The 16,684-nt window shown below is 32.1% G+C and overlaps 2 protein-coding genes across 4 annotated transcripts; one reads left to right on the top strand and one right to left on the bottom strand.

Annotated features, from left to right (window-relative positions):
- Positions 1-26: 26 nt before the first annotated feature.
- On the bottom strand, positions 27-4,276 carry LOC100815587 (putative E3 ubiquitin-protein ligase LIN). Of its 2 annotated transcripts, none has more exons than XM_003556435.5 (7): positions 3,018-4,276; positions 2,785-2,905; positions 1,730-2,694; positions 1,456-1,603; positions 1,008-1,262; positions 572-881; positions 27-342 (listed from the first exon to the last, which is right to left on the bottom strand). In XM_003556435.5, the coding sequence occupies exons 1-7, from the start codon at positions 4,124-4,126 to the stop codon at positions 221-223; spliced, it is 3,030 nt and encodes a 1,009-aa protein (XP_003556483.2). In that variant the 5' UTR covers positions 4,127-4,276; the 3' UTR covers positions 27-220. The 2 variants fall into 2 exon arrangements, with proteins under 2 accessions (XP_003556483.2, XP_006605524.1); XM_006605461.4 differs by having other exon boundaries at positions 27-345.
- A 1,243-nt stretch (positions 4,277-5,519) lies between these two features.
- On the top strand, positions 5,520-10,001 carry LOC100806316 (pentatricopeptide repeat-containing protein At4g18520, chloroplastic). 2 transcript variants are annotated; one of them, XM_006605462.4, is made up of 4 exons: positions 5,520-5,948; positions 6,702-7,108; positions 7,453-7,621; positions 8,067-10,001. In XM_006605462.4, exons 1-4 carry the CDS (start codon positions 5,801-5,803, stop codon positions 9,842-9,844), a joined length of 2,502 nt encoding a protein of 833 aa, XP_006605525.1. In that variant the 5' UTR covers positions 5,520-5,800; the 3' UTR covers positions 9,845-10,001. The 2 variants fall into 2 exon arrangements, with proteins under 2 accessions (XP_006605525.1, XP_006605526.1); XM_006605463.4 differs by having other exon boundaries at positions 5,521-5,948; positions 6,750-7,108.
- Positions 10,002-16,684: the final 6,683 nt, after the last annotated feature.

The following is a 16,684-nucleotide window of genomic DNA, read 5'->3' on the forward strand; positions in this document are numbered from 1 at the left end:
TGCTGAACAAGGTTTTCAGGTTGTGAAATCATAAGCTATCATAAAATGAAACAAATATATTTTGGTAGATTTTGTTAGAAACAATTCCATTCAAAGTTTCAAACTAATCAACTATACAAACTCAAGGGTGATTACTGATTACAATCACATGTACATAAAAGACAAATAATGAACACACACTGAAGAGTTCAAACAATGGAGTTTTGCTTTTCATTGGTTTTTATTGCAAGCTGCTTTTGGAGATGATTGAAATTAGCTCATTGGAAGTCCACGTCACTAGAGAGAGATTCTGGAGATGTTTGAGTGAGTCTTTATCTAGTGATGATAGGAAAGAGACACATCCTGCTAAGAGTTTGCCAAAAGAAAGGACAAATGAAAAATGAAGCTAGTGTTAAACAAGGATACAAAATTCTAATTAAAATTTAATCAATTTATAATAGTATATTCTGAAGGCCCCCTTTTTCTTATGATGCCAAATCTAACAGTTTGAGAAAAAAAAACTAAAACAACTTATTCTTCTAGGACAATTTTGGCATAATTCTGAAAATGGCAAAAGTTTCAGAGTTCATACCTGAAATTTTTACAAGGCATAGCAATGAATATGAAGCCAAGACTCTTGCCTCAACATCCTTGTCATAATTCAAGTATTTTAGCAACAATGGCATGAGGATTGATAATGCCATTGGTGGAAGCTTTCTATCATCAACTAAGTGAAGGTAGCTGCTCATCCATGAAATTGTTACAAGGCTAGCTCTTGCTAAACTTGGAACTCCATTTGCTGCAGAATCTGAAAGTACACTTAGTAAATTCTTATTTCCACTTTTCAACAAGACATTGGCTGCTGTTCTTCGCCAACTTTCAGCTTCATCATCCTCTTCATTCTAGTCATCAACACATAACTAATCAATAATTTCAATAGCAAGTAGTACTAAAAGCAATTCCTGTTCTGAGATCTAGGGACATGAAATTTGACAATTGCATAATTATAATCCAAAGGCAAAGATTACCTTGTGAGCTGAATCATAAACAACAATTTCCTTGCCATAAGAGGAATCTTCTAAGCAATTTTCTTGGAAGCCAGCTTGTTGTAGAAGAGTTCTTTCCATTAATGATTCTCCTGTATAAGAAAAGTGTCCTGCTAACAAGAGTAAAGCTCTTGCTGATTGTTCTTGTATTTTGTCATTACACACTTGACAATTTAAAGCAGCCACAATTGCCTCAATTGCTTCTGCTCTATATAAGCTCTCTTTGAAAGGATCTTCCTGCAACACAACTGCTATTCCATTCATGAACTCTTCAAGATTACTAAAATCGATTTATTATATAGCTAATGGATTGTTAATTAGAGTAAGTTTTTGATTTTGGAAACAATTAGTTATACAATAACTTGGAAAATTATTCACCAGACAATAAGTTAATATTTCCAGACATGGATTAGTAAGTGGAAGGAATTACCATAATATCAAACAGCAATAATACCACTGCAACCAAAGGGCATTCTTCAGGTGGAGCCCTCTGAAGGTAGATGAACAGAATGTGCATTGTGTTTAGGCCACCCCATCCATCTTTAAGTCCCCTCAAGAAATTTAAAATCTTGGTAGTTCTGACATGATTTCAGAAGACTATCATATCAACACTTTCTGATAAAAGTGAGGAAACAAAAGAAAAGAAGGAAAAGAATAAAGAATAAACAAGATATCTAGGAAAAGTTAGGTAATGAAGTGCATACCTATCAAGGTATAGTAACTCAGCTAGCACAGAAAAGGCACATCCACTGCAATTTTTACTATTGCCAAGAACGATGAGTTCTAGTAAAGAACTCTTCTTTATATTGTCAGCTAGAAAACTCCGGCAGCTTTCTTCAGCATGAATGCAACTATAAATGATAAAAGCAGCATTGTTTCTCTCATGGATTTCTCCTTCTTCAATTCTTTTCATAAGAAGGGTCAATCCACCAAGTGAAACAACCTGCCTAGCATTCTCTAAATTCCTATCTTCATCGAAACCAGTAAGAAGTTGGTCCAGAAAGTAAATTGCAGCCACTTGAGGATTGCATTGTACTGTGAAGAGGGTCAGCACTTTGTCTCCAAATTCTAACACTCGAAGTACTAGTGGCACCCATTCTGGTGATAACATCTGTTTTGCTTGTGGCTTTAACAGATAAAGCAGAACTGCAGCTTTTTGAAATAGGCCAGTCCTTCTTAGAAGTCTCACAAAGATTTCTAGTCGTGGATCCGAGTTCAGCATAATTTGTCTAATTGCATCATTCCTTCCTACTAATTCTGCTAAAACTGATATAGCCAATTCTAGAATTTCATCTTCACTTGAGGCAAACAATACCTCAAGGATAGCCTCAACCACACTAGACTGTGACAGTGCTTCTTCAATTAGAGGGTCAGCATGAGAGTTCAACCATGCTTTGGCAATCACACGAATTGAGAATTCACATTCACTTAATATATCTGATGAACATATAGTTGTAAGAGCTCCAACAAATTCACTTGAAAGGACAGTTGTTTCATTTCTAAATGAAGCATTGCAGGATGTGTAGCTGCTGTTCACCAAGCTTTCTGCTTGCATACTCCTGCAAGAAAAGCATTGAAAATTGTCCAATCTCTGTGACCCTAGCCTTATTTCAGCATAACTCTTGTCAATTGACCTTGATGATCTTCCTAGGTATATTGTCTCTTCTTTCTGTCAAAGGTGAGAAATAAAATGAAACTATTAGTTTGAAATGCATACCAATATTTTAAATCTGCTATGAATGAAGACACTAAAACTAACCTGAAGTGAACTGCAGCTGTATTCATGATTCCTTGAGCTCCATCTAATTGTCAACAATCCATTTTGTTCAGCTAGAGGGGTAGGTTTCATCTCTAGTTTGGGGCCAAATACTTCCTTGTATCTATTGCAACAGCCAAAGCACAGAAAACACATAACTACCATATACTTGATTTGTTTCTTGTGAAAAGATAACAAGAGTGGACAAGTAAATGCAAGATGTCCATGTCACTTACAAGTTTGTGTTGATAGAGGAATGCAAAACAAAAGAATCTGAAGACATTTTTCTTGATGATCTGCAACTTGGTCTTGAAGGCAAAGAGACAATAGGAAGAGGAGGCTCATTAGCCCCAACTTTAAGCCACTGCTTGTAATACAAAGCAAACATAGCAGTTCCTGTGTCCACCTTGTTACCATACACCTTGCTCAAGGTCTTCATTTTCTTGTCCTTCTCACCTTGACATTCACTTGAGGCCGAAACTGCGTCGAGCTCCTCGGCATACCAAATTTTAAGATGGAGAAGGTGAGGAAGGAACACATGCTCCCAAAGGTCAGGAAGCAAATAAGTCCTGGCCAAAAAAGGAGAGTCACAAAATACTTGCAGCAAATGCCTAGCACAAATCCTGTTGTTCTTCTGAAGCTTGTAAACTATTGCCAAGTAGAGCTGAGCACAAGCAGAGATATGGGAATTGGGTATTCCACAAGTTGAACCACTTTCCCTTGATGTTGTTCTAATTTTACTATTCAGTGAAGCAACTATGGTCAAAAGCTCAATGGAATTCCTCAAGCTTTTGATCTTCATATCTTTCTTTGTCCCTTGATCCTGCACCAACTTGTCAATATTCTCCATGCCTAGTTTCATGTTCACCAGAACCTCATTTTCTTCTTCCGATGATGATCCTGAACCGTTTCTTCTCCTTCTGACCAAGTAAGAATTGCACTTGTCCCTTACCATTTTCCTGAAACTATCATCTTTCACATATCTTCCAATGTATCCACTTAGGATAGCAACCACTGCTCTTGTGGCAACTTCATCCATGGGGGGTCCCACAACAGTTCTTGGTGGTGGTGACACCAATGAAGTTTCAGAAACTGAACCAACAACAACCCTTTGAGTATTGGAGTGAAATGGCCAAGACCCTTTTCTTGTCATGGACTTGTCTATGCTTTTGTTGGAGCAATCAACAAAGCTTTTTCTGTCATTGCATAGGTGTAGAGGGAGTGAGTTTAGTATTATCTCTGGTGTTGGTGGTGAGAGTTTGAGCTTTGGCTTCAAAGGGTTGTTGTTGTTAGGGGTTGTTTGGTAGAAGCCTTCGTCTGTGAGGAGTTCTCTGAGGGAAGTCATCTCTGAAGGGTGGGAATGAGAGGGTGACAAATTTCACATTCTTAGAATTCGGAGCCAACAACAAACAAGGAGAGCAGAGAGACAGCTAGGTATAAGAGTGGAGACAGTGAAGGGACTTTTAGGCACAGAAATGAAGACAAAAAAAGTGTTGTGTTGGGTTAATCATCAATCATGGATGGCGAAACTTTTAAGGTCTTTTAACTTGTTAGTTTGTAGGTTGTAACATTCTGTGTATGAAGGCTGAAAACAGTTAGGACATACCCACCGGTTCAACTCGGTTAAATTTGATACTTTTATTTGATTTCTTCCACATTTCTATATCGAGACATTCAAACCGCAATTGTTTTTTTTAAGGCGTAAACAAATAGAGGAGAGTAGGTAAGATGCAAAATCAAACTCAAATCAAAGCCGGTAATAATAGTATTTATTTAGTGATTATGATATTAATGTGAAGTAACTCGAATTAAAAGTAATGATTAAATATTGATTGAAAACCGTGAGGGTAATTAGTAATTTTTTTTTTAATTTCTAATATGATTTATTTCAAAAAAAACCCTCCCAGAATGCTGTTATAATTTTTATCTAATGTCTTCTATATTTGAAAGTCTAGTTAAATAAACTCATCTAAAGATGTAATCTCTTTCTACATTTATTTTATAAAACTTAAACTTGAAATTATACATTAAAAAAACCCCTAACTTCTTCTCCGTCAAGGCCAAACAAATTGATAAATAATTGAAATAATTGATAGTGTGAAAGAAAGAAAAGTAGAAAAAAGACAAGATAAAATTAGTAATAATTATATAAAATAATATGCTAAGGTTTATATTATTGTTTTTTTATTTGGAAAAATTTAACACGGTATTAAGGGGGCTTACAACATGTACATATCCTATTTCACTAATTGAGTTAGACCTTGTTAATAGTAGGTTTATACTATTTTGTGTTAATGGACACATAACAAAAAATTAAAATAAATATTTATTATATAAATTACAAAATATTCAATATTTATTAGGTTTAATTGTACTTTTTATCCGTAACTCTTTATTTTTTTTTGTTGAATTTTACCCAAATTTTGTTAATTTGACACATTCTATCCCATCTTCTAAGATTCTTGCAGATTTTAATCTCTGTCGTTTTATTTTTAATGTAATTGTACTTTTTAGCCTAACTTATCCCAATTTTTAAATTTTTTGAAAAATTTTACTACCAATTTTTATACATATCAATGAATAAATAATAAAGGATAAAATTTACAAATATTTTAAAAATTGAATAAAATTCGTCAAATATTAAAAATTAGGAATAAAAAATACACTTAAAGTATATTTATTACTAAGTGACATTGCTGAGGTGGCAGGCCTCCTTATCCCTGTCTGAACTCAGTTCACCTCCTTTTTCCCTCTAGATTTTTTTTTTGTTCTCCTTAGATACTCCATTCACTTCACTCTCCACTCCACACTTCCTTCCTATTTCCTACAACCTCAATCCAAAATCAATCCTATACTTGAGATATTTTCCAACTTCTTCCAACTTTCAACCTCTTATTTGTTTTAAAGTTTTTTTTATTCTTTTGGTTCACCACCACCAGCTCAGGACTCAGAAGTAAAACACAAACCTTTTTTTGCCTCTTCCTTTTCCACCACAATCTCTTCTTTTTTTACTTAACACATGGAGTTACGCACCGCAATTCTTCAATCCTCTTCTTCGCTTCCTCCGAGGTTTCACACTCTCAAACCCACTCCAGATTTCGCCTTCCCCTTCTCATTATTCGTTTCAAACCCACTTCGACTTTCGTGTTTCACTTTTGTTTCCAAAGGTCAGTTTCTACATTTCAACTTCAATTTTTATCACATACCACTTTCTTTTTCTTTCTTTTTTTAGTTGTTTTCTGCATTATATATTATGTATTGTTGTTGGGATAGAAGTTAGGAAGATAAATAATAAATTAGAGGAAAAAAAACTAATTTAACCATTTTTTAGGAGGATTAGATTATGTAGTAACTTTTTTATTAACGGGCTTGTAAGGAATCAATATATGTACAAAGTTTTCACGGTTGAGATGTCTTTGTAACATTGAAATGTTATTACATTTTTAAAATTCTATTTTTGATTTCAATAGCTGCCGTCTTTAAGGCTTAGCAAAACTGTTTCGAAAATTGATCGACCAAATGAAAAAAATTGGAATTTTTAGAGGGTTCAAAATTATTTATAAATACAATTTTTAATAGGTTAAAGTATTCATTTGGTCCTTGTATTTGTCTCCATTCTAAGTTGTAGTCTTGTATGATAGAATGGTACGTTTTAGTTCCTAGACAATGTTTTTTTTTTTTGTAGCGGTTTATCATCGCCAAAAAGTTTTTGTAGCTTCATTAACATTGACTTTAGGAATCAAAGCTTAACTTTTATGCATATTAGGACTAAGACTTACAGTTTTCTCGTATAGGAATTGAAAGTTAAAATGAAGACAACTATAAGGACCAAATGAATATTTAACCTTCTTTATGCATTATGATGGGTTTATTTGCAACATAATTGTATTTGTCTCTCTTGAATTGATGGTGTGTGACAGGAGATGATCCTAATTCCTGTTATGCTAACTTGTTTCTTGGTCAAGCAGACCAGCAGCATTCCTTTCCAGTCACTGCACGCGACACAAGAGCAGTGCTGAATTGTATCAGTGAAGGGTTGTCATGTACCGGTGCCTCCAGTGGTGATTGTTCTTGTGATGATAAAAGGGATGATGATGAAGATGCCATGGGGTTCTTGAATAACTATGAAATGATCATTAGAGATTGTGACAAGCTAATTGAGGCTTTCATGGTTGACGAGAGAAATTGGAGGAGGCTGTTAGTTTTCAACAAAAAGTGGAATAATATTAGGCCCCATTTTTTTAGACACTGTCAGGATAAAGCAGACACAGAAGACAATCCGGTGACGAAGAACAAGCTGCTCTGGCTTGGAAAGAAGCTTAAAGAGGTCTGTCATTACTCCTTTGTTATTGAAATTCTATACCCATCACTCTTTCATTATGGTATTAGTGACTAAAGAAAAACAAGCTGGCACAATTCTATCTAACCTTTACCCCCACCCCCCCAAATAACTTTTCATTTCTCTTTAATGTAATCTACACACTTGTAGCTGTATTTCATTGCGTAATTATACTGTTTCCTACATCAATTAGAAAATAATGAAAGGGGGAAGATGTTTGAAATGTGATTAATGCAAGGAAACATTGTATATCTAGAGATTATACCATTCCTTTAAATTGTTGTCTATGGCTTCCGTAATGCACAAATTTATTCAATACTCCTGTTCTGCAGATAGATCAAGAGTTGCAGGGGCACAATGAACTTATCGAAATGATCAAAGGGAATCCATCTAAAATTTGTGAAATTGTCTCCAGCAGTCGTAAAGATTTCACAAAAGAATTTTTTATGCATCTTCATACAATAGCTGAATCTTATGGATACAATCTCGAAAGGCAAAATGGTGAGACTAAATGCTTTGAATTCTGAATTAGTGTTTTCTATAACAGTATATTTTGCTTTCAAATATTTGGTCACTCACTGAACTGAATGATATCCCTCCAGTTCAGAGCTTTTTTAATACTTCATTACTACAACTAAAATTAGATGCCGGTGCCTTCTATAATCAAATCATAGGTATTCTCCCACAGAATGATACTCCATTTTCATTCCCATTTCTCCAAAAATTCTTCCTTTAAAAACATAGCTCATCAAGTATTCATCTAGCTTAGTCTTAGCCTAGGTTAAACTGTGATAATATGCCTTTGGATTTTTGTGTCCTTGCAATATAGAGATCTTATTGTACTAGCCACATGTTAAGATTCAAGAAATTAATCAATTTAACTGGGTAGTTCTAACTTGCCTCTTCAATTAATTTGGTATTTGTCATCATATGTTTATGTGACAAGATTTGTTAAAGCTTTGGAACACGTGCTTGGCTGCTGTAAAAGTCTACGATGCTGCAACTGAAAGCATTGAGGCACTAAATGCTGCAGAGTTGAATTTCCAAGATATTATCAAGTCTCCCCCGGATGCTTTCTGCTGGAAGATAGACAATTTAGCTGAGAAAAGTCAATGCTTCAATCCAGAATTAGTAGCTCATTGGCTGCGATTGTGTTATAATATGGAAGAAGTAGGAAGGGTACACACAATTGTCTTGAAATTTTTTATACATCCAGTTACTTATGTAGATAATAATTTGATTTGTAGTTATTTAAGATTGGGCAAGTTAGCTCAGGCTCGTAGAGTGTTTGATGGAATGTCAAGAAAGAATACAGTTACGTGGACTGCTATAATTGATGGATATTTAAAATTTAACTTGGATGATGAAGCTTTTAAGTTATTTCAAGATTGTGTTAAACATGGTGTTCCAGCAAACAGTAAGATGTTTGTCTGTATCATGAATTTGTGTGGTAGAAGAGTGGATTTAGAGCTTGGGAAACAAATCCATGCTCGGATTTTGAAAAGCAGATGGAGGAATTTAATTGTTGACAATGCAGTTGTTCACTTTTATGCAAAATGTGGCAATATATCAAGTGCATTTCGAGCATTTGATTGTATGGCTGAGCGAGATGTAATATGTTGGACAACTATGATTACTGCTTGTTCCCAACAAGGGTTTGGACATGAAGCCTTGTCAATGTTGTCACAAATGCTAAGTGATGGGTTCTATCCTAATGAATATACTATATGTAGTGCACTAAAGGCTTGTGGAGAGAACAAAGCATTGAAATTTGGGACACAGCTGCATGGTGCCATAATAAAGAAAATCTGCAAGAGTGATGTTTTTATAGGAACTTCCCTAGTTGATATGTATGCAAAATGTGGAGTGATGGTGGATTCTAAAGTAGTGTTCGATAGAATGAGAATTAGAAATACAGCTACTTGGACTTCTATTATATCAGGATATGCTCGGAATGGGTTTGGTGAAGAGGCCACAAGCTTCTTTCGATTAATGAAGATGAAAAGAATACATGTTAATAAGTTGACAGTTTTAAGTGTCTTGATGGCTTGTGGCACAATTAAGTCTTTGCTATTTGGAAGAGAAGTTCATGCACAGATAATTAAAAGTAATATCCATACCAACATATATGTAGGAAGCACTTTGGTATGGTTCTATTGCAAATGTAAAGAATACTCCTATGCTTTCAAGGTGCTCCAATATATGCCTTTCAGGGATGTTGTTTCATGGACTGCCATTATCTCTGGTTGTGCCAGGCTCGGGCTTGAACATGAGGCTCTGGAGTTTTTGCAGGAAATGATGGAAGAAGGCGTGTTGCCTAATTCCTATACTTACTCGTCAGCCTTGAAAGCTTGTGCAGAACTGGAAGCTCCAATTCAAGGAAAGTTAATTCATTCCTACGCGAGCAAGACCCCTGCCTCGTCTAATGTATTTGTAAACAGTGCTTTAATATATATGTATTCAAAATGTGGATATGTTGCTGATGCTTTTCAAGTTTTTGACAACATGCCGGAGAGGAATGTGGTTTCTTGGGAATCCATGATATTGGCTTATGCAAGGAATGGGCATGCTAGAGAGGCTCTGAAGCTCATGCATAGAATGCAAGCTGAAGGTTTTGTGGTGGATGATTATATCCATACAACAGTTATTAGTGCATGTGGAGGCGTTGAGCATGGAGACATTCATCAGGATAGTGAGTATTCTTCACATTACTTGCATTCCTAGTAATCTTCTACAAGATAGGAGCATCAATGAACATTGTAGAACAAGTGAATGTACTAATTATAGCAGCTAAAGGATAATGTATAGGCAGTAGATGAGGATGATACATAGTGATTTTTTGTAACAATGTGCCACCAAATGCTAGTAATGGCCTTCTTTTGTTTTCTTTGCATCTACCCTTAATGTAAAAGATTTAACATGATGAGAAAATGAAAATGAAAAAGGAATACCTCAATCACTTAATGATCAAATGGGTTTCTATGAGTGACATTGCCTAAGAAAGACTACATTTATGATGAAGGATGCTGCTCTCAAAAATAATATCTTTATGTATGTGTTTTATATTGTATTGGGTTATATACACCTTTACTATAATCCTAAAGCAAACTGTTTATATATTCATGTACTCTCAAATCCTGATTCTAAGACATGTTAAAGAGTAGTATTCCGTTTTCCTTTCTAGTCCTAGTGCACAATTCTTGTTTGCTTAAATGGTCTCGACAGCTTTTGGATCTTGTGATGAAATTTTCATATATGGCTGTAGAATAACCATGTTTAACTGATTGGAACTCCATAAATCCTACACATCTAAAAGCAGAAGAGGCTTTGAAAATCATCTGCACAGGCAAGGTGTGTGTACAATGAGTTTGATATCCAACATTAATTTTTTCACTGGGAAAATAAAATTTTACTTTCTCCAAAATTACGTTGGTCATTTGGATGGCATTTAAAATTGATTTTGAATCACATGCACTGAATCATGTTGATTTTCACGGTAACACATGTTTGGTTGCAAAATTGTGGTGAGCAAGATCAATCCGTTGCATAGATCATTGATTCTATATGTGGAACTTCCAAGTTATATTTTGCTTTCACTTCAAAAGTCACTTTAATTTATCAACCATACAAAATAAAAATAAAATGATTCTTTTAAAATTTTCCAAAATGATTTGGTGAAGGAGATTTTGAGTGTTTGCGAAATGGAATGAGTATGTAAAGTTTATATCTTAAGAAAGAAGGATAGATTTAAAAATAAAAAGGCTGTCAGGTCTTGTGTAAGTTAGAGAACCGAAGAAGATGGAATATTAACTTGACCATATTTTCTGAAGATGCATGTTATTCTTCCAAAGTATGGCAGGACACAATGAAGGAACACCATTAATGATTAAGGGAAACAATTGAGCTTGTAGTAAAATTTTCATATGGATAAATTGTTAGAGAAAATGTATCGTATGCTCAAGCTGTAAAAGATGGAATGATCAATCTGGAATGTGAATTACATTTCAGAATGATGACATATATTGGCTTTAGGAATGATGATTCCGAAAGATAAAAATAAAAAATAAAAAAAATTGGAAAAGGTACAAGAAACAACTTGGAGGTGATGGAAGCAACAACCTTATAGGGCTACCACATTATAAAGAAAAGTCTTAACAATTTGATGTTCATTTTAAAGCAAAATAGGGCAAGATGCATGGGATGCGTTTTCCTTTCCTATCTGTGCTCCTGCTAAGAATGCGGCAAGTGCGAGCTTAGGGTTGTGTTTTGGATAGATGAAAACGAAAACTTTAATCCAATCCTATCCATCTAAGAATTGAGAAATCTATGGGAATATGCCTCATTTTTATTTTTTTCTTATAATTTAATGTATTTAGTTATATTTTAAAATAAATCATATATTACAGTATTAATTATATTTAATTTAAATATTATATAGAAATTAATATATAGTTAGAATATTAAATATAAAAATTCTAAAAATTAAATATGAATTTCAACTTTATTAATTTTTTTTTTTTACTTTTTGCAAGATCGTTTTTAAAAACATGTTGAAATTAAAACAGGAAGACGTTGTATTTCATGTTAAAAATAATAAACATTTATTACTTTTTATGATTATATACAAATAATGAAAACTAATTTAATTAATTTTAATCTTAGTAATCTATTTTAATAATTTTATATATGATATTACCAAACACGTGCGAATCACCTTACATAAGATTATTTCATGTTAATTAGATTTATATGTCACACGTATTGATTTTATTCAATTCTAATAAGATTATCTTCCGTGAAAAAAACAAAACATGTTGTATAGACAACAAACAATAATCCAGTATATGGTTAAAGCTCACTTCTTTCATACTGGCATCTATTGCTTCCGCTTCCACCAATAACATGTCCAAACCTTGAAAAAAAATCCAAACTCAACCAACAAATTTCCAAAAACGGCCTTGACTTGATTATTGTGAGTTAACTTTATTGGCAAGTTATACATAAGGTCTCAATGAAACTTGCGGCATATTCCTACGATAGATTAAGCAATTAACTTCCCATAGTTCATGCATGCATCTAGCTTGTATAGGTTATAGTACGAAGAAACCCCCACGTGGTAAGCATTATGAACAGTATGGTCAATTATAGATATAAGAAATTAAGGTGAGCTTCAATTGAACATTGAACAGTGCTAATTAATGGTTATTATTTTCTTCCCAGGATCAATAATCAAGCATGCATGCTTACAGCACGCAATTGACTTACCACTATTTGGGATTTGTCTTCAACAAAAAGTAACACATTCTTTCGGTAACGACACCTAACCCACTTCGATCGACTCCTACCTTGAACAGTGATGAAGATCTATTGTACTTGTTTACAAGTGCTGCAAGTGTTACGAATTCCAAGAATTGACAAAAAAAAGTGTACGTGTGAATTAATACATGAGAAACATGCATCTGTGTATATGTAATATCCCCCCAAATAAATGACTTCTATTTTGATTTTGTGACTCAAATTCCATTTTTATTGGTAACATTGGGTAGAGATCTTGACGAGGTTCCTTGAAATTCAAAACCTAGCAAAAACCAACATGGAGATTGATTGAAAAAATCAAACATGCATAAATGATATTTCCTACAAAATAATTTTAGTATGAAAAGGGATAAAAAGGATAGACTGACAAACAAGAATATGCATGACCATACACGGATAGATGAATAAAAGTTAATTGAAGAAAAAAATCAGACAGTGTTTAATTGAAGAAAATTACATTCAATACTTTTTTATTTATTTTATTTTATATGAACATAATTATATTTAGTTTTGATGCGCACGTAAAAAAGAAATTCAAATCAATCTTCACCATTAAAGAATATTATAATATAATAGTGTTAAAAAATTTGTACACAAGAATTAAAACAAAATTTAATAGTGACTAATGTTAAGTTTGTACAAGTGAAATTAGGTTTGAATATCTTAAGTAAGATTTTATGATTGAATTTTAGATAGAAAAAATGTAATTGAAAAAGGATTGAACAGGCTATATAATTTTTTGTGTAATGATTAAAACAAAATTGGCCAAACTAATTAAAAAAGGAATTTCGATCTGCTCTTTACTTCTATCAATTAAAATTCTTTTCCTTTGAGCAAATTATGAAAAATCAGCGTGGACAATCCATAGAGTCACACTGTTCATACTATTTATCAACTTTCAAAATCAAAATAGTGGCAAGTCATAATCAAGTCTTGAATTGAAGCATATATACGAGATATGTTATGCATATATCATAAATGAATTTTGATGAACACTTATCAAGGGAAAACATGGGTGCAATTGAACTTCCGAAGATCATGTGTCCAAACCTATAATATATAGACTAGTGCTATATTTGCGAGCTACTGAGCTAGTCAACGAAAATCACATGGCTCCACAAACTATAATTGCCTTAAACAAGGAACCCTGAAACAAGCTTGCGTATGTACGTATAGTATCAATTTGAACGCCAACAAAACGATTATACACACAAGAATTTTGATGTGATCGATGTGGCTTATATGCTTTGCCGCAGACAAAGTTCATCTCCAAACAGAACATGTGAGCCCTCTCAAATATCTGATATATAGCGGCTCATCTCCTGCATGCGCACGCAATACCGTCATTTTAAATGACATGATAGTTAAATTATTATAAATCCTGTCACATGATCTTCTTTCAATTCACAAGAATTAAAAAAATTACAAAGATTACACCACAATCATAGTAACATGTAAATATATTTTCTGTTTACAAACTTGATCTTGAGTTATTTTGTAATTGAGGTGAATATTAGGATATCCATATTTACATATCCATCTTCATTAAAGTTCATACAATGTATATTATTGACTATTTGAATCAACTTATATATATGATTGTTTCAATTTAATTATTTATCTTGGGTTCAAGAATTGATATGTATCTGTCTGTCTTAAGTATTTAGAGAAAGAATTTTGTTGATTAGAGTAATCATACCAGATTTGAATAGAATTGCCCCTAAAAGAAGTAGAAGATACATATAACTTATGAAAAAAAAAATGTACTTGTATAGTTGTATTCATATCTATATTAAGCAAATAATTATTCTACTCGACCTGTGAGTAATTTTTGCTAGTACTAATTAGATCCATTATCTGTTACAATTTCTAATTATCTTCGGTGGTGGTGCTAAGCACGGTCGAGATGAGCAAACCCGCCCAAGGTTCATTTGTAGAGGGCACCATTTTTTTTATTTAGGTTATATAACTATTAAAAATATATAATTTAATAAATTATATTAAAAATTTATGAAGATAGAACAATTAGCAGTAATTTTTTAGAGTAATAATTACCATTAATTAGTTAACTAATAGGTGATATTTCAAGTTCTTAAAAAACGAAAATAAAAAAAATTGAAACTCATTTAAAATATCACAATTCTTATGATCTTAATGATGAATTCTATTTGAAGAATTAAAAGACATTAGACATGTTTCAACAATTGAATCAAAATAAAATTTTATGATATTGCATTCTTTGAAAATATTTAATTGTTTTTCAAAGGCACGTACAACTTATAAAATAATATTAATTATTTTTGTTATTGTGGCATTTACCAAAAGGAGTTTATTAAAATAGAAATGATTAAAATCCTATATTGTTATCTACGCTGCCTCCGGACTAAAATATAAGAAGAAAAAAATCTGTGATAAACTAAAATATAAACAAATTTTAATTAATTATCTCTTATTTAGTGGTACCATCTCTAAAATATCATTAATTGAAGTTTTATTTCTAACAATCTTTTCTTTATTAATCTTATGCAATTAAATGTGGATACTTTAGCAAATGGATTGATTTCTTTTTTGTCTAAATCTCAGGTGTCATTTTAGTCCTATGCAATCAAATGTGGATACTTTAGGAAACGAATTGATTTTTTTATATTGCATATATTTTTTTACAGGAGACCATCATATTTGACTTGGTTAGGATCCTTATGAGTGGTAAAATTATTTTTCTAAGTATTTAACACATTTGTATATTTAAGACTTGAATTTAAGATCTCTCATTAAGCTGAAACAACTTAACTTAAATGTTAGTTGATCTACGTGCTTGATGATTATTTTTCTTTTAAAGATTATAAAAAATAATTAAGTTAACTTATTTTCTTAATGGGCGTGAACCGGTTTTTCTTTCTTTCTTATATTTCAAAAGGTAGATTAATTAAATAGTCTTATATTGATTTCTATTAAAAATAGTTTTTTTTAAAATAATTACAAACGTATTATTAATAATTTTGCAACGAAAAATGCAAGAGAAACAATATTCAAAAGATTATAAGGGCATAATTTTTTGGGTTTATCCATGAAAAAAAAATCTCAGAACCGATCTGATTACCTTGAATTCTCTCATCATTTTACATTAAAAAAAAATTTAATTTGATCCGTTATAGGATGGTACAATTGAGAAGCAGAGAGAATGTGATGTAGAGTCAAAATTTTGCTCGCATAAAAATCCACTAGAATAACTTATAGGAGTAAAATATTGGACCACACATTCTCTAGTTTCCATGAAACAATCCCAAACATGTAGAAAAAGCTTATCCATAAGGAATAATGTGAATATCAAGATTCAAGCGTCTGTAGATCTTGCAGCGTAAGTTATTCCTCGGGCAATGTGAGTATGAAACCTAGCGAGTTAATCGCTCGCCAATGCTCAACCAGAAACATGCATACTCCACTTTGTCATCTCGAAATCCATTAATTATGTGTTCACCCAAGTCTTTCAATATTATTCTGGTTAAATATTTTTTTTTAATTCTAATTTTTTATGAACAAATATTCATAATTATAATATTAATTTTATTATTAGGATCGAATCCATAATTTTTCTCTCATTTCTTTCTTCCTTAATCATTTAGTCAACTTCATATCTTCGTTTAATCTATAATTTTTTACTTTTCAACTAATTTTTCAATTAATTTTAGCTGTTTAAAAAAATTAATGAAAATTAAAAAGTTAGTTCATAATTAAAAAATTAACTTATAAGTATTTGATAAAATTAGTTAAAAAGTTTAAAATGATTAAAAAATAATATAATCATAATTTATTTTAAAAAAATTGATAAATATATTAAAAATTAAAAAAATATAAAAAACTAAAAATTACTTCAAGTAACATCTAAAAAAATCATTAAAAATTACTAAAAAATTATAAAAAAACTTTATTTACTAAATATTCAAATAATTTTTTTAACTAATAATAAAAATATAAAACTAACTAAAATATCTTCTTCAACATATTTTTTTATCTCTTTCAACAAAATTCTCCCCTGCAAACACATTCAAGAATCAAACTTCCGCTTCCATAACACTGTCGATTTTATTTTACCAATATAATACTGTCGAATACTCATTGAACTATTGGAGTATACAGTGTGTGCACGAGACAGAATCTCATATGTAGTTAGAGTATATTTGAATTATAGTATATGATTATATACACTACGTTAACTCCGGAAAATGAGTATGAAATGATGGCGTGATT

This window comes from Glycine max, chromosome 20 (assembly GCF_000004515.6).
Source record: "Glycine max cultivar Williams 82 chromosome 20, Glycine_max_v4.0, whole genome shotgun sequence".
Lineage (NCBI taxonomy): Eukaryota > Viridiplantae > Streptophyta > Magnoliopsida > Fabales > Fabaceae > Glycine > Glycine max.